The 20558-nt window shown below is 47.9% G+C and overlaps 1 protein-coding gene across 1 annotated transcript in view; it reads right to left on the bottom strand.

The window, feature by feature from the left end:
- The window catches only part of AASDH (aminoadipate-semialdehyde dehydrogenase), a 64233-nt gene that overhangs the window by 15970 nt on the left and 27705 nt on the right, over positions 1-20558 (bottom strand). The window contains exons 9-11 of the mRNA XM_069744445.1: positions 19302-19494; positions 15090-15208; positions 14272-14998 (exon numbers count right to left, since the gene is read on the bottom strand). Coding sequence (XP_069600546.1) covers positions 14272-14998; positions 15090-15208; positions 19302-19494 — 1039 coding nt within the window. The remainder of the gene's footprint in view (positions 1-14271; positions 14999-15089; positions 15209-19301; positions 19495-20558) is intronic.

Genomic DNA, 20558 nt, shown 5'->3' with positions numbered 1-20558 from the left:
GCAACCATTATGACATCTACATCGATATTGTGCCCGTCGCTGAATCAGAAACGTGGGATTTCTACGTCCTTTATGACATCATCGTCGCTGCGGCCTCGACCAATCAGAGACATGGGATTTCTACGTCGATACTGTGCCCGTCGCTGATTGGTCGAGGCCTGGTGGCCTCGACCAATCAGACGTGGGATTTCCAGGACAGACAGACAGACGGAAAAACCCTTAGACAATTATATATATAGATATATATCTCGTGGGGGGGAACATTCTGATTGTGCCGCTGGTGGCGGCACCTGATCACATGTGTAATGAATATGCAAACGGGGAATATGCAAATGCATGTAGAAAAGCCACGGAGACACCATCACGTGTTTCTCAACGCAATAAATAGCCAGGTCTTTCACCAGGAAGGAACAACCATGGGAAGGGCAGCATCCATAAAGGAAAACCACCTAGGCCAAAACATGGTGTCCATCCACAGACTGTCTGTGGATGGATACCATGTTTTTGCATAGATGGTTTTCCTTTTTGGATGCTGCCCTTCCCGTGGTTCTTCCTTCCCGGTGAAAGACCTGGCTATTTATTGCTTGCGTTGAGAAACATGTGATGGTGTCTCCGCAGCTTTTCTACATGCATTTGCATATTTCCCATAAGGGATGGGGGCAGTGTTCTGGATCACTGCGTTGAGAAACACGTGATGGTGTCTCCGCGGTGTTGGATGTTTTGATCTCCCCGAGGTCATTCATCCTTATGTTTATAATTATTTCCTATATAGTCACAGCTGGGAATATTAGTCTATGTGCAGACTGAGGCCTCTACTCATCAAGACTGGCAGTAGTTGGTCAGAGTCAGGCGCTCCGGATTCATTAAGAGGCAGCTTGCCTAATTCATCCAGAGCTGTAGCGTACCTTATGCCAGAAATCCTACTCCAGTCCTCTGACCTCTGGCATGGCACATGGAGGCACACGCAACTCGGAAAACACTCTCAATTACAATACTTAAGCATTTGGCTCCGTTCACCAAGGCAGAAGTCTTAGGGTATGTGCACACGTTGCAGACTTTGCTGATTGGCCGTTGCGGATTGGCAGCAGTTTTCCCTGAGTTTACAGTACCATGTAAACCTATGGAAAACAAAATCTCTAGTGCACATGGTGCGGAAAAAAAAAACGTGCAGAAACATAGCGTTGTTTATTCCGCAGCATATCACTTCTTTGTGCGGATTCCGCAGCGGTTTACACCTGCTCTATAATAGGAATCCACAGGGGTAAAACCGCAGAAAAAACGCAGTAAATCCACAGGTAATCCACAGCGCGGTTTACCTGCGGATTTACCAAAATCAGTTCGGAAAAATCCGCAACACTTTCCGCAACGTGTGCACATGGCCTTACTCCTGTCAGGAACCGGTCATGAATTAGAAAAGCTGTGGAGTCACATCCTCATCCAGCTCTGGCTCCACTGGGAGCAACCACTGTGAAAAAGTCAAAACTTGCAACATTTTTCCACAATGAGTTGTTGCAGATTTTCAAAGCAAATTCTTGTAAAATTGCTTTAATAAACTGGTCACTTTTTAAGGTTTTCATAAATTGTGTTTTTTTTTTTTTTCAGCATTCTGATTGGACAGTGTCTTGTTTGGAGACGATTCCATCAGTATTTGCTTCAAAGGTGTGACATGCACTTTCCTTGGCCTCACCAGGAGTTTGTGTTTCTGAAGACCTATAGTGGAAAATGCCAAGTGATTTAAAGGATTATTGTGACTTTTTTTTTTTTTTTTTTTTTACTGGATCTGCCCTAAAAAAAAAAAAATTATAAAATATATATATACATATACACACACACACACACACACGAATATATATATTTATACACACGTATATATATATATATATACTAGATTGTGGCCCGATTCTAACGCATCGGGCATTCTAGAATATGCATGTCCCCGTAGTATATGGACAATGATGATTCCAGAATTCGCGGCAGACTATGCCCGTCGCTGATTGGTCGAGGCAACCTTTATGACATCGTCGCCATGGCAACCATTATGACATCATCGTCGCTGTGCCCGTCTCTGATTGGCCGCCAGGCCTCGACCAATCAGAGACGCAGGATGTCTACGTCCTTTATGACATCATCGTCGCTGTGCCCGTCGCTGATTGGTCGAGGCCTGGCGGCCTCGACCAATCAGAGACGCGGGATTTCTACGTCGATACTGTGCCTGTCTCTGATTGGTCGAGGCCTGGCGGCATCGACCAATCAGGGACGTGGGATTTCCAGGACAGACAGACAGACGGAAAAACCCTTAGACAATATATATATATATATATATATATATATATATATATATAGTTCAGTGAAGGATCAGTGACCTGTCGGCAGTCTTCATTATGAATACTTAAGCAGAGCGACACATAAAGACCCCCTACAGGCCTGCCCCGGAGCACGAGCATATCATTAACTCAAAAATGAAAATAAAGATTAAACAACAACCACAAGATGGATTTCATCAACCCCCCCAGGTATCATTGTAATCAGTATAATGGCGCCAACTTGACACTGTGTGTAGGTTTCCAGGGGCGTAACTACCATGGTCGCAGCGACCGAGCCCGGCAGGTCAGGGGCCCGGCAGGTCAGAGTCACCTGACTCCCGCCGCCGCTTCCTCATTAAACTATATCGGCGTCTATGACCAACATGCCATATACAGGCTTAGGAGGAACCATCCTCCTGTCAGGGTCCTGTGACTGCTATACAGGCTTAGGAGGAACCATCCTCCTGTCAGGGTCCTGCGACTGCTGTAAGGCACTGCAAAGGGTTAACCTTTCTCACTGTCAATGTGCCCGCATTACAGGCGGCAGCGGTCCTATATGCTCTCCATGCACCCCAAAGCCCTCACCGCCGCCCTCATCGCAGCCCTCACTGGTCTAACCCCGCACAGAACAGAGCCTGCACCGACAGGTTACCATAGTGACGAGCGTAGTGCCGACTGGTGACAGGCATGTCAGGGAGCACAGGGCCGTAGGCGGCGGGGATGCGGTCACCTGCAACTCACTGAACATGGAGGAAATCCGAGCAGAGGAGACCGGACAAGACGAGGCCGAGGGTCAGGATGGAGAGAGGAGGAGGCTGTGGGGAAGATGAAAGTCACAGGGAGGAGGCGGGGCCAGCGCCTCTCAGACCTTCCATGCTGGACATTCAGGTGTGTGTGTGCTCCCAGGGGAGATTCTGCTAGTGCAGCCTTGTCTGGTGCTACTGTGTGGGGAATTTATTTTCTGTGCATGATGCATAAGGGGACATGTAACTACTGTGTACACACCCTGTAACTACCCTATACATGGCCAATATATACCCTATACCTACCCTATACTATACACAGGGGCGTAGCCGCGTAACTACCACAGGCCTGACAGGTCAGGAGCCTGGCAGGTCAAAGGCACCCGACTCCCCCCTCGCCGCCGCATCAAACTATACCGCATCATAGACGCCGGTACAGTTCAAAGCAATGATCATCATTGCCCTCTGCCTCTAACACTGCGGGTACACGATGATGTCACTTCATTGCGCATCCACTGTGTGCGAGGCCCAGGCAGTGCAGTGTCTGCACAGGTGATTGCGGCCGCCATATTGGCGGAGCCTGTGGCAGCTGCTGTGACCTGGAACAGGCGGCTCCAGAGCTGACGGGGGCGCATGGATCGAGTTGCCTAGGAGGGGGATGCCGCAACAGCTCAGCCATGTGGAGGATCGGAATATGGAGGTGTACGGGACCAGTAGCAGTGAGGTGTGTCTTCTGCCCATGTGTCGCCGTCTGCGGTCCCCTGTGACACCAGCTCCGTTTCCTTCCTGCTCTCCCTTGCCCCATGTCCTCATAGGTCCCCAGGTTCAGGTCATTGTGTTCCTCCGGGTCCCCGTACGTACCTTGTCCCTCCTCCCCTGTCCCCCAATGCTCCCCATTTCCCATGCCCTGAGTCCTCCTGCACCCCCCTTGCCCCATGTCCAGGTATGACCCGTCTGCCCTGCTCTCAAGTCTCCCCTGTCCCCTTTCTCACTGTGTTCTCCATCTACCCTGTCCTCGTAATCCCTGTGCCCCCTTCTTCCCTGCTCCCAAGTCTCCCCCCCCCCCATCTTCCCCTGTCCCCTTGCAGCCCCATCTCCCCATGAATCGATATCTACTCTGCCCTCGGAGTCTCCTTGTGTTCTCTTGTGCCTGTCTCCCTTGCCCACTTGTACCCTTCTCCCCTTCCTCCTAGTCTCCATGAGCCCCCTTGTGCCTGTTGCCCTTGTCCCCGTGTCTCCCCTTGTGTCAGTCTCCCTTGCCCACTAGTCCCCTTGTGTCATTCTCCCTTGCCCACTAGTCCCCGTGTGTCCCCTTGTGTCAGTTTCCCTTATCCCCTTGTGTCAGTCTCCCTTGCCCACTAGTCCCCTTGTGCCCTTCTCCCCTGCATCCTAACCCCCGTGTGTCCCCTTGTGTCTGTCTTCCTTGCTCCCTAGCCCCCGTGTCACTCTTATGCGTGTCTCCCCTAGCCCCCTTGTGTCCTTCTCTCGTCCCCTAGTCACCGTTTACCCATGTCTTTCTCACTGCCCCTGTATAGAGGGGCTGCATTATATTGTATGGCGGGGCTGCATTATACTTTTGTGGAGTGGCTGCATTATACTATATGCGGGCTGCATTATACTGTATCGAGGACTATGGGGAATACATTATACTATATGAAGGACTATGGGATGCATTATACTATGGGAAGTGAACTGTACGACATGGATGACAGTGGCTGTGTATTATACTATATGGAGCACTATGAGGAGTGTATTATACTATATGGAGGACTGAGCAGTGTATTATACTATATGGAGGACTGAGCAGTATATTATACTAGATGGAGCACTACGAGGAGTGTATTATGCTATACGGAGCACTATGAGGAGTGTATTTTAATATATAGAGGACTATGAGGAGTGTATTATACTATATGGAGGACTGAGGAGTGTATAATACTATATGAAGGACTATGGGGAGTGTATAATCCTATATGAAGGACTATGGGTAGTGTATTATACTATATGGAGAACTATTGGCAGTGTATTATACTATATGGATGACTATGAACGGTGCAGTATATTATATAGAGGACTCTGGGGGTGCATTATACTTTTTATATGGATCCCCATGACTTCTATGTAAGCCCCTGATGAGCATAATGATTTATTTTCTTGTATACATTACATAACAATTGGCAGTATGGGGGACAAATATATACCAGGATGGGGCACCGGATAGTTACGCCACTGAGGTCACACTATACAACTTTGCAATAAAGGAAACAGGAACACATGGGCTACTTGCACAGTGAACAAGTCTGTATGATCATGTTCACACACCACCAAGAAACCTGAAGACACAAAAGAGAATAGTAAAACCAAAAACACTCAGTTTGAAAAAATGTTGCAGTAATCCGCAAGTGCTAGTAAAAGATGTAAAAAACAGGGTATTTGGTTGATACGTTTTTTGCAAAAAATGTATACTAAGCTGCTCTACCAATCTTCACGGTATACCCTTATCAGAGCAGTCCTAACTAATGTATGCAATCCCTATCTGATGTATTTAAAAACCTGATCATCTGTATATAACCTGTGTGAACAGGGTTCAGAGAGGAAAAATCCATGTGTGCATACAGGGTAGAACAGCTTTTGTGCAGATAGCCCAAGAGGAGCGGTGGAACTCCCCAGTCTTGTAGACACAAGAGAACAATTATGGAAACAGGAACACAAAAAACGTATCAACCAAATACCCTGTTTTTTACATCTTTTACTAGCACTTGCGGATTACTGCAACATTTTTTCAAACTGAGTGTTTTTGGTTTTACTATTCTCTTTTGTGTCTTCAGGTTTCTTGGTGGTGTGTGAACATGATCATACAGACTTGTTCACTGTGCAAGTAGCCCATGTGTTCCTGTTTCCATAATTGTTCTCTTGTGTCTACAAGACTGGGGAGTTCCACCACTCCTCTTGGGCTATCTGCACAAAAGCTGTTCTACCCTGTATGCACACATGGATTTTTCCTCTCTGAACCCTGTTCACACAGGTTATATACAGATGATCAGGTTTTTAAATACATCAGATAGGGATTGCATACATTAGTTAGGACTGCTCTGATAAGGGTATACCGTGAAGATTGGTAGAGCAGCTTAGTATACATTTTTTGCAAAAAACGTATCAACCAAATACCCTGTTTTTTACATCTTTTACTAGCACTTGCGGATTACTGCAACATTTTTTCAAACTGAGTGTTTTTGGTTTTACTATTCTCTTTTGTGTCTTCAGGTTTCTTGGTGGTGTGTGAACATGATCATACAGACTTGTTCACTGTGCAAGTAGCCCATGTGTTCCTGTTTCCATAATTGTTCTCTTGTGTCTACAAGACTGGGGAGTTCCACCACTCCTCTTGGGCTATCTGCACAAAAGCTGTTCTACCCTGTATGCACACATGGATTTTTCCTCTCTGAACCCTGTTCACACAGGTTATATACAGATGATCAGGTTTTTAAATACATCAGATAGGGATTGCATACATTAGTTAGGACTGCTCTGATAAGGGTATACCGTGAAGATTGGTAGAGCAGCTTAGTATACATTTTTTGCAAAAAACGTATCAACCAAATACCCTGTTTTTTACATCTTTTACTAGCACTTGCGGATTACTGCAACATTTTTTCAAACTGAGTGTTTTTGGCTTTACTATTCTCTTTTGTGTCTTCAGGTTTCTTGGTGGTGTGTGAACATGATCATACAGACTTGTTCACTGTGCAAGTAGCCCATGTGTTCCTGTTTCCATAATTGTTCTCTTGTGTCTACAAGACTGGGGAGTTCCACCACTCCTCTTGGGCTATCTGCACAAAAGCTGTTCTATCCTGTATGCACACATGGATTTTTCCTCTCTGAACCCTGTTCACACAGGTTATATACAGATGATCAGGTTTTTAAATACATCAGATAGGGATTGCATACATTAGTTAGGACTGCTCTGATAAGGGTATACCGTGAAGATTGGTAGAGCAGCTTAGTATACATTTTTTGCAAAAAACGTATCAACCAAATACCCTGTTTTTTACATCTTTTACTAGCACTTGCGGATTACTGCAACATTTTTTCAAACTGAGTGTTTTTGGTTTTACTATTCTCTTTTGTGTCTTCAACTTTGCAATAAAGCTATAGTGTCCGAAATGAATAGGGAAAATGTGAATTTGGGTGGAAAATATTTTGGCATGGTGGGGGGGGCCCATTTGAAAGTTCGCATCGGGGCCCATAACTTTGTAGTTACGCCACTGTAGGTTACTGTGCACAATCCTGCTGACAGGTTCCCTTTAAAACAATGATTCTGAAGCCAGGGAGCAACAGATTTAATCAGAGAATGTGTGGATGAAAATAACTTTCAGAAAGAAACATGACCATGTGAACACTTTGGGGGAAGGGCTGGACAGGACAGAGATATTCCCTTCAAATGGGTATTCACATCTCATAGATTAATGATATATCCAAAGGTTATGACATGAATGTGTAATAGATGTGGTTCTCACCGTCAGGACCGTCTCCTATCTTTCTTGAGAATGTGGCCCCGTTACATGCTTCACATGAATGGGAACTTGCCAGCAGTCCTCAATGGGGGCACATCCTAAAGATAGGAGAAGGTCCTCGTGGTGAAGAATCTATTACACTCATGGCATATCCTGTACATAAGTCATTAATGTGTGAGCTGGAAATGCCCCTTTAAAGACGGACATGACAGAAAAAAAATGAAACAACGTTATGGTTTCATTGAGGGCACAACAGGGTCTTGATTTCTGGAGTTCAGACAGAACCCACAATGGAGGCATGAATGTGTGGCTGAAACATGATGTGAACATACCCTTAGTCTAGTTCCCATCAAAACAGGAGGACAACCAATCTTGATGTTACTAAACGTCACTCATCTTTCCTAAAATCTCAAATGGAAACTGACATTTCTGTGTAACTGAAGGAATATGAAGACCTATCGCCTGGGGGAGCTGGACTACAGCCCCTATGGGAGTGAGTAATGGTTTCCATTTTGGTTGCTCCATGACAACCTTAGAAACAGATATAGGGATTTTTGTGTTACTCACCGTAAAATCCTTTTCTCCAAGATGCTCATTGGGGGACTCAGGACTGTGGGTGTATGCTTCTGCCGCCAGGAGGCTGATACTATGTAAACATAAAAAAAAGTTTAGCTCCTCCTCCGTCATATACACCCTGACACTGGCCGAAGGCGAACCCAGTTTGGTGTAAAAAGCAGTAGGAGAACAAGCAAAAAAAAAAAGTCAGCATTAATACAGAGACAACATGTCTAGAAACGACCCCACCGCCTGATAAAGTCAAATAACAAAAAAATGAAACAAAAAAAAAAAGACATCTGGCTAACAGGGAGGGAGCTGTTTCCCCCCAATGAGTGTCTCGGAGAAAAGGATTTTACGGTGAGTAACACAAAAATCCCTATTTCTCCTTCATCTCATTGGAGGACACAGGACTGTGGGATGTCCTAAAGCAGTCCCTGTGTGGGAAATTCACTCACCGGAATAACATCCAGGCATCTGCCGCCTATAGGTGCGCTACCGCTGCTTGAAGAATCCTTCTACCCAGACTTGCATCTGCAGAAGTCTGAGTATGGATATTATAGTGTTTAGAAAAGGTATGCAAACTGGACCAAGTTACTGCCTTGCAAACCTGTTCTGCCGAAGCCTGGTGCCGAAGTGCCCAGGAAGCCTCCACTGCCCGAGTGGAGTGTGCTCTGATTCTGGCCGGAACGACCATGCCCTTGACGCGGTAGGCCTCCTGAATAGCCTATCGTATCCACCTGGCCATGGTCGATCTTGAAGAAGCGAGTCCCTTCCTGCGACCCTCAGGGAGTACAAACAGCGCATCCATCTGCCGAAAAGGTGCCGTCCGTGAAATGTACCTCCTAAGCGCTCTTACTAGGTCTAGCGTATGGAGAGCTTTTTCCACACGGCGCGTTGGCTCTGGGCAAAAGAAGGTAAGACAATGTCCTCGTTAATGTGAAAGGAGGAAACCACCTTTGGCAAAAAAGAGGTGCTGGCCTGAGCACAACCTTATCCTGATGGAACCGTAGAAACGGAGCCCGGCAGGATAGAGCCGTCAGCTCTGATACCCACCTAATGGAAGTTATGGCCACCAAGAACACGATTTTCCAGGAAAGGTAAGTCAAAGAGACGTCCTGAAGAGGTTAAAAAGGAGCTTCCTGTAAGGCACTTAAGACCAGGTTAAGGTCCCAAGCATCCAGGGGGGCCCTCTAAGGCGGTACCATGTGAGCGACTCCCTGTAGAAAAGTTTTCACCTGTAAATTGATAGCGATCCTGCGCTGAAAAAGAACCGACAAGGCTGATATTTGTCTTCTGAGGGTACTTGGTGCAAGCCCTGAATCCAGGCCGGCTTGGAGAAAAGCAAGAATGTTAGTGATGGAGAAGCGTAGTGGGGGAAGCCCACGCTTTCTACACCATGAAAGGGAAACTTTCCAGGTGTGATGATAAATACGTGCGGAGACGGATTTCCGGGCGCTAATCATGGTAGCGGCAACCTTCTGGGAAAATCCGGCCTGCGTCAGAATCCAAGATTCAATGGCCAGGCCGTTAAACACAGGGCCCCTAAGTTCTGGTGGTAGATCGGGCCCTGAGACAGTAGATCTGGGTGCTCTGGAAGCCGCCAAGGAACCTCGACGAGCAGCTGCACTAGGTCTGCGTACCATGACCGACGAGGCCAATCTGGGGCGACCAGGATTGCTGGGACTGCTTCTCTCTTGACCTTCCTGACAACCTTCGGGAGCAGTGCCAGAGGGGGAAACGGATATGGGAGACGAAACTGGTTCCAAGGTACTAACGCGTTCACGGCGATCGCCTGTGGATCTCGATACCGGGCGACAAACTTGGGTACTTTGGCATTCATCCTGGAAGCCATCAGATCCACGTTCCCCAGCACTGGAATATTTGCCGAAAAACTTCAGGATGGAGAGACCACTCCCCGGATGCAAGGCCCTGACGACTGAGAAAATCTGCAGCCCAGTTTTCCTCGCCTGGGATGTGGACTGCCGAAATCACAGAGTGATTCTTCTCGGCCCAGTAGAGAACCTGTTTTACCTCGTGCATGGCCGCCCTGCTGCGGGTACCCCCTTGATGATTTATATATGCGCCACCGCTGTGGCATTGTCCGATTGAATCCGGACAGGGTGGCCTGCCAGAAGATGATGAAAATGCTGCAGAGCCAGCCGAACCGCCCGAATCTCCAAAAGATTGATCAAAAGGGTTGACTCCTGGCGAGGACCAGCGTCCCTGGGCTGTGTGATGGCAAAACACTGCTCCCCAATCGAGAAGACTGGCGTCTGTCGTGACTACCAGCCAATGGGCTGCGGGAAAAGGCTTCCCCTGTCGTAGAGAAGGACTCATTGACCACCATGCGAGAGCCTGTCTGACCTGGGGAGACAGCCGGCACCTGAGGTTGATAGAGCACAGATTCTTGTCCCATGCTGCCAAAAGTGCATGCTGGAGAGGACGAAGATGGAGTTGCGCAAATGGCACTGCCTCTATTGCCGCCACCATCCTTCCTAAGACCCTCATGTAGAACCGGATTGTATGGTAGATCGGCCGGTGAAAGACCCTTACCTCTTGCCGGAGGGTCAGCACCTTGTCCCGGGGCAGGATTGTCAAACCTTGTGAGGTGTCGAAGATCATCCCTAGAAAAGAGATTTTCCGAGATGGTACCAGGGACGATTTCTTTAGATTCACCAGCCACCCTAGGCAAGAAAGAGTATCCACAGTAATGCTGACAGCATGGGGGATGGCTGACAAACTATCTTGTACCCTCAGTACACCAGTTCTCTTACCCCCTGTCGTGAACCACCGTGAGCCAGGACTGATGAAACAAGAGTAGATGGCCGCCTGCTCTGTCGGTGGCGATCGGAGACCGCCTCCAGTCATTTGGCCGAAAACCTATGGGACCTAGATCCCCTTGATCTTGGCAGCTGGGACCGCATTCTTCTCAACGGGTCTGACACTGGAGTCCACCTGGTGTTACGAAAGGACTTGAAGCAAGCCTGAAACTGGCAACGAAAAGGTTGTTTAATCTTTTGCTGTGGGAGAAAATATCTTTTCCCCCCGTGGTATCAGAGATGAGCTGACCCAGTTTTTCCCCAAATAATCGACCACCCTGATATGGGAGAGTCGTAAGGATTTTTTCAAGGTAGAATCAGCCCACCAAGTTCTCAACCAAAGAGCTCTTCTAATGGCAATTGAGTTTGCGGCAGCCAATGCCGCACTGTTCGCTGCATCCAAAGATGAATTCCGCTGGTAGGTCCCTCTCCTGTAGAGCCTTAAAGATTCTGACCAAGATATCATGGCCTTAGCTACCCAAGTCGCTGCAAAAGAGGGCGAGAGGGCTGAATCTGAGGCCTCAAAAACTGAACGAGCTAAACTTTCTATGAGCCGATCACTTGGATCCCTAATAGAGGAGCCGTTGGGAAGGGATAGCAGCGTGTTAGAGGCCAAACGAGAAACTGGTGGATCTACCGAAGGGGATTCTGCCCACTTCTTACGCAGCTCTTGCATTTAGAGCCTTCTGTCACGAGAAACGCCTGTCCGGATGCTCCCTGTGACGTTGGACTAAGTCCTCAAACTCAGGGTGAGTGGAAAACACCCTATGAGGCGGTTTGATCCTCTTGAACGATACCTTATGGCCAGAGGCCAAGGTAGAGTCGTCCTTTATACCCAGGGTTTGGTTGATAGCCTCAATTAGGCTGTCTACTGACTCCTGATAATCATGCGCCTCTAAAGTGAGGGACTCTTCAGAATCGTAGTTTGAACCATGTTCACTAATCTCCGCTGGTGAGGGTGAATGAGGCGGAACTCAAGAATGCAGATTCACCTGATGGACAGGGAGACGCTGTGTGGGTTAGTTTCCCCCGTGTCTGCCTAGTGAGAGCACGGCCCCTGTAGGCCGGAGGCTCCAGTGAGTCGGAAGACCTCTCCAAGGCAGAAGAACCGCTGTCCCGGGCCCCAGCCGGGGTTTGAAGGGACTCGACTGCCTTTGTTAGGGATGCCATAGTTTGCGACAAGGACGTGAGCCATTCCGGGGGGAGAAACTACAGTTTCTGCCTGAGTCGAGGCTCCAGTGAGTGCAGGGGATAGCTCCTGAACGCGTTCGGAATCGCAGGCCTCACAGAGACAATTACTCTGGGCATGCGGAAAAGCGGACCGACAGGCTACACATGCGGTATATAAAACCGTATGAGACTTGGTCCTTCTAGACATGGTCTGCTGATGATATAATCAGTGTTTTTAGATAGGTTGTAGAAACAAATATGGCAGCTGTCAGGCTGGGGGAGTAGCACTTACCCCAGTCCTGTGTCCCCGTCCGTCCTGTGGAACCTGTAACAGGACCACAACTGTGATGTTCCTTTAAAAAGGAGCGCTTCCTTGGTGGGTGGTTCCGCCGGAAATGGCAGAGTTTTCAGTCTGCGGCCTATGGAAAGCAGAAGCCGGGGCCTAAATTTTTCCTCCACGTTCGCTCCAGGGATGAGGAAGGTGGGGCCCGCTGGCCGATGACACGTCCGGTAGGGGCAGGGCTTCTGCCCGCGGCCTAACACGACAGAAGCCGGGGCCTAGATTTTTCCCCCCAGAGTTCGCCCAGGGAAGAAGGGGCGAGCCTGCCGGCCGATGACGCGGCCGGAAGGGGCGTGACTTCCACCTGCGGCCTACCCTGAACGAGGATGAAGGGGGGCGGACCAGGCGCCAGGATCCCCGCGGCGCTGCCAGCGGCAAAAAGACCGCAGCGCCCGCTGTTCCAGGGATGCGTGCTGCAGCAGGAACCCTCCCAGCCCCCCACCACGCGATGGAGCTTAAGGTTAGAGGGGGACTGTCTGAAAAGGACGGTGCAGGCACCCTAACTCCATCTTCCCTTCAGGGGATGAGGAGAGGGACCGCCCGCCTCCTTCCATCACCGCCGTCTGAGCATTGGTGATGAGGTGGAGGCCGCACACAGTCCATGTGCTCCTGTACAGCCTAGGGTTTCGTTACCTTAGGGTGGTCAGGGCTGAGTCCGGCAAGAGGTCCCACATTGCGGGAGAGGATACATGGATGTGACACTCCACGTGCTCACCCGTTGCTGGTTTGGGGAGATCGGACCCCTTCAAAAGGGTCCGTCGCCCCCATCTCTTTTCCAATGTGAAGAGGAAAAATATGGAGAGTCTGGAAAGCAGACCTGTTCCTCCTTCAGACACGAAGCAAAAACTGGGTTCCCATTCGGCCAGTGTCAGGGTGTATACGACGGAGGAGGAGCTAAACTTTTTTTATGTTTACTTAGTGTCAGCCTCCTGGCGGCAGTAGCATAAACCCACAGTCCTGTGTCCCACAATGAGACGGAGGAGAAAGCTTTTTATTGTATCACATTAAGGGTATGTGCACAGGTAGTTTTCAGCTCTGTGGATTTTTCCGCAGCGGATTTGATAAATCCGCAAGTAAAATACACTGCATTTTACCATTTACCGTGGATTTTATGTGGATTCCACCTGTGGACTCCTATTATGGAGCAGGTGTAAACTGCTGCGGAATCCGCACAAAGAATTGACATGCTGCGGAATGTAACCCGCAGCGTTTCCGCGTGTTTTTTTCCGCAGCATGGGCACTGCAGATTGCGTTTTCCATAGGTTTACATTGTACTGTAAACGAATGGAAAGCTGCTGCGGACCCGCAGCTGCAGATCCGCTGCGGATCCACAGCAAAATCCACAACGTGTGCACATAGCCTAAGACCACCCGTGTCCATATCTCCTATTAATGCATACAGAAGTGGGTCTTCAGCTCTGGACCCATTTAAAAGTCAGTCCAAAATCTAAAGCCAAATGGCCACCATGTAACTGTGTGGCCATTGGTGTTATTTACTGCCGAATACAAAACAGACTTTTCTTATAGACTGTTTCATATATCTTAATCTATTAGCCCATCTTCTGTGTCGGATGAGGGCAATACTCGTGTGAGTGCTTCTGCCCCTTAGCTTTAGGGACTAATGGGTGTCTGAGCACCCAGGCCTCCACCGATCAAGACTTCTGAAAATGAAAAGTTTTCTGAAGATGCAGATGCCCTTTAAAAATTCTATACAATTAAATAAATGGCTTTATACACTACAGACATTCCATTCCAAAGCTGTGAATATAATCAGTACTCTGCAGGTGTAGACTAATCCTAATGACAAGATTCATCCTATTCTTACCTACAAGGATAAAATTTCCACATTTAGACACAGCGGCCGAAGATTCAATACGATCTCCAAGGATTCTCTCCCACACAATTGCTCCAGTATCCAGATGAAGAGCTTGGACTCTATGTGAATGGGAGCCAATGTACACAGTCCTGGCCGAGTCTTTGCCAGATGATAGAACAAGGAGAGGTGATGCATCTACACATTTACCCGTGTCTGATGCCCATCTTTCCTGTAGGGTCATTAGCTGCTCAGAAGATGGAGTTGGCTTTGTCCGTTTAGACCCTTGCAAATTCCATGCAAGATCTGGACTTAACCCATGTGTTACTTTGCACTGCTGTTCGTCTAGTCCAGAGCAATCATTTATGAACAGCCTGTTGCCTCTGCTCAAGGATACAAAAGAAGCAGCATCCATCTGTGATCTCGGACCTTCAGATCTTCGCTTTGTTGGGTGCTTCTCGCTCACATCTACACTGTGATGTTCATGGCTTCCTATGTCTGTTACACTAGTGTGATCCTGTAATTTATCCATGACCAGAGAAGTACATTTAAGAAGGCATCTGTGAATGTCCAGGAAAGTATCACTGAGGACAACTTCTAAAAGTCCCGGCACAGATCCACCAACGAAATTCTCCACTTCTTCATGGAACCGGATTGCCTTTAAAGAGTCACCACCACTGAGCAGAAATAAGGAGTCTTCAGAAATGTCAGGGCAGCCTTCAGGAAGGCCCAGAACAGACTAAATTGGAAACGGAAAGATTAATAGTCAAAGCAGAACTAGGATGAACTAGGGGAAGACATGTTATAGACATAAAATATAAAAGCCATACCTTCCATAGGTCCTGCAAGCGATACCACAAATCATCCTTTATACGTGGCAACCATGATTCTGTCTTTTTCCGTAAGTGATTGGTGTAAATGAGTTTTAATCTAGAAAAGTTTATTTTACCTTGAAAGACAAAAAAGACCCTTAGATGTGCAGTATTTCACTCAGAAGTATCACATAATACAGATTGTATACTATTACTGCCAATAAACGTAACAAGTACCTGCCTCTAAAATGAAGAGGTGTTATCTGGTTTAGAAACACTATTTTTAAACAATGCACCATAGATCATATAGGGGAGTCCTTTTCTCCGAGCCACTCATTGGGGGACACAGGATTATGGGTGTATGCTGCTGCTGTTGCTAAGGAGGCTGACACTAAGTGAATATAACAAAATTAGCTCCTCCTTCTCTGCAGTATACACCTACCACTGGCTCCATCCTGAACCAGTTCAGTGACAAAGCAGTAGGAGATCAAAATAAATCAAATACGGATACAATGTCAAACCAAAGAACAAACATAGCCATCAGGCCAATAGGGTGGGTGCTGTGTCCTCCAATGAGTGGCTCAGAGAAAAGGATTTTACGGTGAGTACACAAAAATCCCTGTTTCTCCTTCTCATTGGGGGACACAGGAACATGGGACGTCCCAAAGCAGTCCCTGGGTGGGAACCGACAAAACATACAACCTCACACACCAACAGCCGAGAGATGCGTTACCGCCGTCTGAAAGATCTGTCTTCCCAGACTCGCATCTGCTGAAAGCTCAGTGTGAATGTTGTAATGCTTCGAGAGGGTGTGCAGACTGGACCGCCGATGCCTGGTGCCGAATGATCCAGGAAACATCCACCAAACGAATAAAGTGTGCCCTAATCCCACTGGAGTAGGCTTGCCTCCAAAGCAGTAAGACTCCTGAATAGTCGAGCGTTTCCACCTGGCTATTGTAGATTTGGGCACGACTAGTCTCTTCCTGTGACCCTCAGGAAGAACGAATAAGGCATCTGTCTTGCAGAAGAACTCTGTTCTTTCTCCAGGGATGAACCGTGCTGTAGACCGAGAGGAAACACTGTCTTGAATGAAAGACACCAAGAGACTGGCTCATTCATCATGAAAGACGGAGAGCCAGATATGACAAGACAGGAATAGAGGTCCGCCTACGAAAAGACCGGAAACGTTCCTGTTGACGAAAAAGGACGCCTATACTTTTGCTTGGCAGGGAATTTTGTTTTCTCCTGTAGTGTCATAGATATGCTAATACAGCTTCTTGCCGAAAAAGCACCTGGTCTGGTAGGGCAGAGACATGAAGGACTTTTCTTTTTTTTGACGCAGCATCCGTTTGCCATCCCTGAATAACAGTGTCCATCGGAAGGTGATTGCTCTCTGCTATGCTTACAGCCGCAACTGCCGAGTGTAGAAATGCATACAAGAGATTCCCTGGCCAATGAGATCTGATTGGATAGTTCTGCTGCTTCCAGTTGAAGGCCAGTGTCCTGTATGGTCCTGCTCAGGGTATCGGCCCAAGAGACCAGAGCATTAGATACCCACACCCTGTCAAAAAGGGGGGGGGGGGGCGGGGGAGTGCTGAACCCGAAGTCAGGTAAAAAAAAAAAAACGGCCTGGGTTGACTATCGGGCAGTCCATGGGGGCTTTAATTGAGATATCATCTGGCAAGGACCAAAGGGATTTTGATGTCAGGAGGATCAACTGGAAAAGATTCTTCCCATTTCTTCTGCAATCAGGGGAAAGAGTATCTCGCCACTATAAGCCTCTGACTTGTGAAGCGAATGTCAGGCCGCTCTCTGTGCAGGTGAGCTATATCCTAGCCTTCCTTCTACCTACTCCGAGTCAGAAGAGGGGAGAAGGACCGCCATCTTCCTGCCATCACTGTTGTTTATCAGGGCCGATGGAAAGGAGGCGGCACGGAAATAGTAAAGAACCTCTGGACATCCAAGGAGGTTAACTGATCGAGGATGAGTAAGGGCTGTTGGTCCGGCGCCAGGAGAAAGGGCATATGAGCCTCGATTGACCTAGAATAACATGGTATGCCAATAACAGAAAACAGATGCCGGAAGGGGTACATGGAGATGACACTCCGCGTTCCCGCCTGTTGTAGGTTTGGGGAGAGTGGAGCCCTTAAGGCATCCATCGCCCTCTGTAATCTGAGGTGGAGGAATTCTCCGAGACAGGTTGGTGAAGGCCTTGGCCGTTAGAGGAGTGATTGTCGCTTTGGTCAGTGGCGTTATGGACTGCAACAGAGATGAAGCAGGCTCAGGGGGACTGGGTACATCATTCGGGATCACCATCCCTGCAGAGAGGGGTATTATGTCCCCCACGGCAACAGAGTCTGGCAAGGAGTACATGAAGTGGTGTGTACCTGTCGCCCAATTTTAGGTTCGGGAGAGATATACTGCACCACCGTATGCTAGCATCTTATACTGCCAATATCCACCAATAGGGAGAGGAGCCCAAAAGAACTGCAGGGAAAGGCCAATATGGGCTGCTGTGTCTGCTGCAGGGTCAGGGCTCTTACCCAGTTCCTGTAGCCTGAGAGTGCTGCTGGTCCACTGTGCCCTTTTAAGACCGCCACTGGGATCTCACTAGCACCGCGCCAGCTGAGGAGAGCCGGACGAGGTGGATAAAGATAGCCCCCCGGAGTTGTGGAGTGCGGAAATCTCGCAGTGAGTGAGAAGCGCCAGTTCGGGGAGGCGGGGCTACAAGCACAGCATCATCTGGTGAGCGGAACCTCGGGTTGCTCTGTGTATAGGACCAAGCCGTGGCCTAAATTTCTGTGGCTGACAGGAACGTTACCCTAGGGAGGGAAACACCACGGGGGAGCGCGCTGCAGTCAGACACAATTAGAGGAACTCTGAGAAAGAATCCCACAGGCATTTGTAAGTCATGTTTATGCTGGGGGCTGCTCTTGGGATGCGCACCACGTGTAGGGCCCAGGCACCCTGTGCACATAAATCTGCCCAGACACTGATGCCCATTTATCACTCTCACGTATGACAGGCGCTCGTACTGAGAATCTGCACCAGGGGCCCACCACCTACCTGGATTCTCTTACCAGCGGTGCGCATCCTGGCATGGCGCCGCCGCGGATGACTGGGCTTCAGCATTGTTGCAATGTGGACGATGCGGGGAACCCTCCATCCACCATCCCGTTGTCCGCGAGGTGGAGAGGGAGGGTCCGTCTCCTTCCATTGCCACTGTTCATCAGTGGTGATGCACTGGGGGCTGCACGGACGCCCCTTAGGACGGAGCAGGGCTGTTGGTCCGGCTGAAATAAGCCTGGGTCAGAAGAGGGTACATGGAGGCGACGCTCCATGATCTCGTCAGTTGTTGATGTGGGGAGATCAAAACCCTGAAGAGAACCGTCACCCCTAAAGAAGCTCGGGAATACCTTTTAACGGTGCAGGCGGGGGTACGTGAAGGCGACATTCCACGTTCCCGCCTTTTGTTGGTTTGAGGACATCGGAACCCTGAAGGGATCCGTCGCCCCTGTAATACATTAAAAGGAATAAAAATTGAAAAGTAAAAAATTGAAAATAATATATGGTCTGAATAGCAGACCCATGAGCCTTGTTACAGACACTAAGCAGGAACTGGTTCGGGCTGGAGCCAGTGGTAGGTGTATACTGCAGAGGAGGAGCTAATTTTTGTATATTCACCTAGTTTCAGCCTCCTAGTGGCAGCAGCATACACAGACGGTCCCGAGTCCCACCAATGAGGCGAAGGAAAAAAAAAAAACACCTTTCTTTCCCTGCAAGATCTGGCTATACATAGACATCCATGGGAAAGAAGCAGGCACTGCGTTATACTTTACTCGACCAGTGGTGGCTACAGGCTTCCATGATTTTCCACACATTACTGTCTATCAAAGGGAACCAAAAGCTTCTATTTGGAGATATTAGAGAAAATTTAGAGACTGGCATGTTCCACAGAGTATCACTATAACTCATGCCAACAAATTTTAGTCAATCTGTAAGGCTGAGGTTGGTCAAGTCAACTTCTAGTAAGACTTGCTTACTTTTCAGGAAAGAAGTTAGGATGGTGCAAAAATGAAAAATAGTTTGCAATATTTTTGTCCAAACATTGACAATGATTATGTATGGGCTGCTGGATTATCATCAGATATGGGATCGGACAAGTATCTAAGGTCTCTCGCTGCAGCATACTGCTCACTAAGGGAAGTAATGACCAATTCTAGGTCTTACCATGCTTTGTATGAGGCAAAGAGTCCACAAGAACCACGTCATCAGGCAAAGCGTAACTCAGAAGATGGGCCTGTAAATGTCTCCAGAAGGACTTCTTTTCTATGAGTCTCTTTAGCACAATGAATAAGACTAATTGTTTGGCATTAAACCAGATCACTGCGCATGATTCCACAGGTTCAAGCTTTTCTACCACCTGAAAGAGGAGTAAAAGAGTAGTCACTTCTCACTTTCCTTACAGCATTGCATGGAATCTCAAGAGACATCAAATATTCACTGTATATCAGATAGGGAAGTACCAAACTAGACTTTTAGTGAATTACCAAATTAAGTACCCAGTTTTACAAATAAATCATATAAAACATAACTTTTATTATTAAAAAAAAAAAAAATCAAAGTGTATTTTTCAACGTACAGCTTTGGCAAAAATTAAGAGACCACCACATCAAAACTGTCGTGGGCAGCCCAATCTCAAGACCTGAACCCCACTGAAAAGCTCTGGAATGTAATAAGGAGGATGATGGATAGTCACAAGCCATCAAACAAAGAAGAACTGCTTAAATTTTTGCACCAGAAGCAGTGTGAAAGACTGGTGGAAAGCATGCAAAGACGCATGAAAGCTGTGATTAAAAATCATGGCTATTCCACAAAATATTGATTTCTGAACTCTTCCTGAATTAAAAATAGAATTAGTCTTACCGGTAATTCGGTTTCTAGGAACCTTCCACGACACCAGTATCGGAGGATGTGTCCCGGTCCTAATAAATACCCCTGCCCTTCCTGCAACCACCAGTGTTTTTTTCTGGACACAGTAGCATGTATAGTTACCACTTAAGTGCAGGAATCATCCAATAAGAATATTAGATAGGGGGGGAAATTAGTGTGGTCGTTAAAGGTTCCTAGAAACCGAATTACCGGTAAGACTAATTCTATTTTCTCCAGTCACCTTCCACAACAGCAGTATCGGAGTAATGCCAACAACTAATTTCTTAGGAAGGGAACACTGCCTGCAGAACACGTCTGCCAAACGATAGGTTCCTATTGAAATTTAGTCTGTAGTGCCTGGTGAATGTATGGACTGACAACCAGGTGGCAGCTCTGCATATCTGCTCAGATGATGCGTTCCCTCTCTCTGCCCAGGAAGTAGAGACTGAACGGGTGGAGTGGGCCTTCAGCTATGCCGGGGGTATAAGATTCTGAGATGAATACGCTAGACAAATGGCTTGCTTGATCCAGTTGGCGATTGTACTTTTAGCCTTT

Source organism: Ranitomeya imitator, chromosome 1 (genome assembly GCF_032444005.1).
Source record: "Ranitomeya imitator isolate aRanImi1 chromosome 1, aRanImi1.pri, whole genome shotgun sequence".
NCBI lineage: Eukaryota > Metazoa > Chordata > Amphibia > Anura > Dendrobatidae > Ranitomeya > Ranitomeya imitator.
Note: the sequence above shows the minus strand (reverse complement) of the source record. Positions and strands in the feature narration are given on the sequence as shown.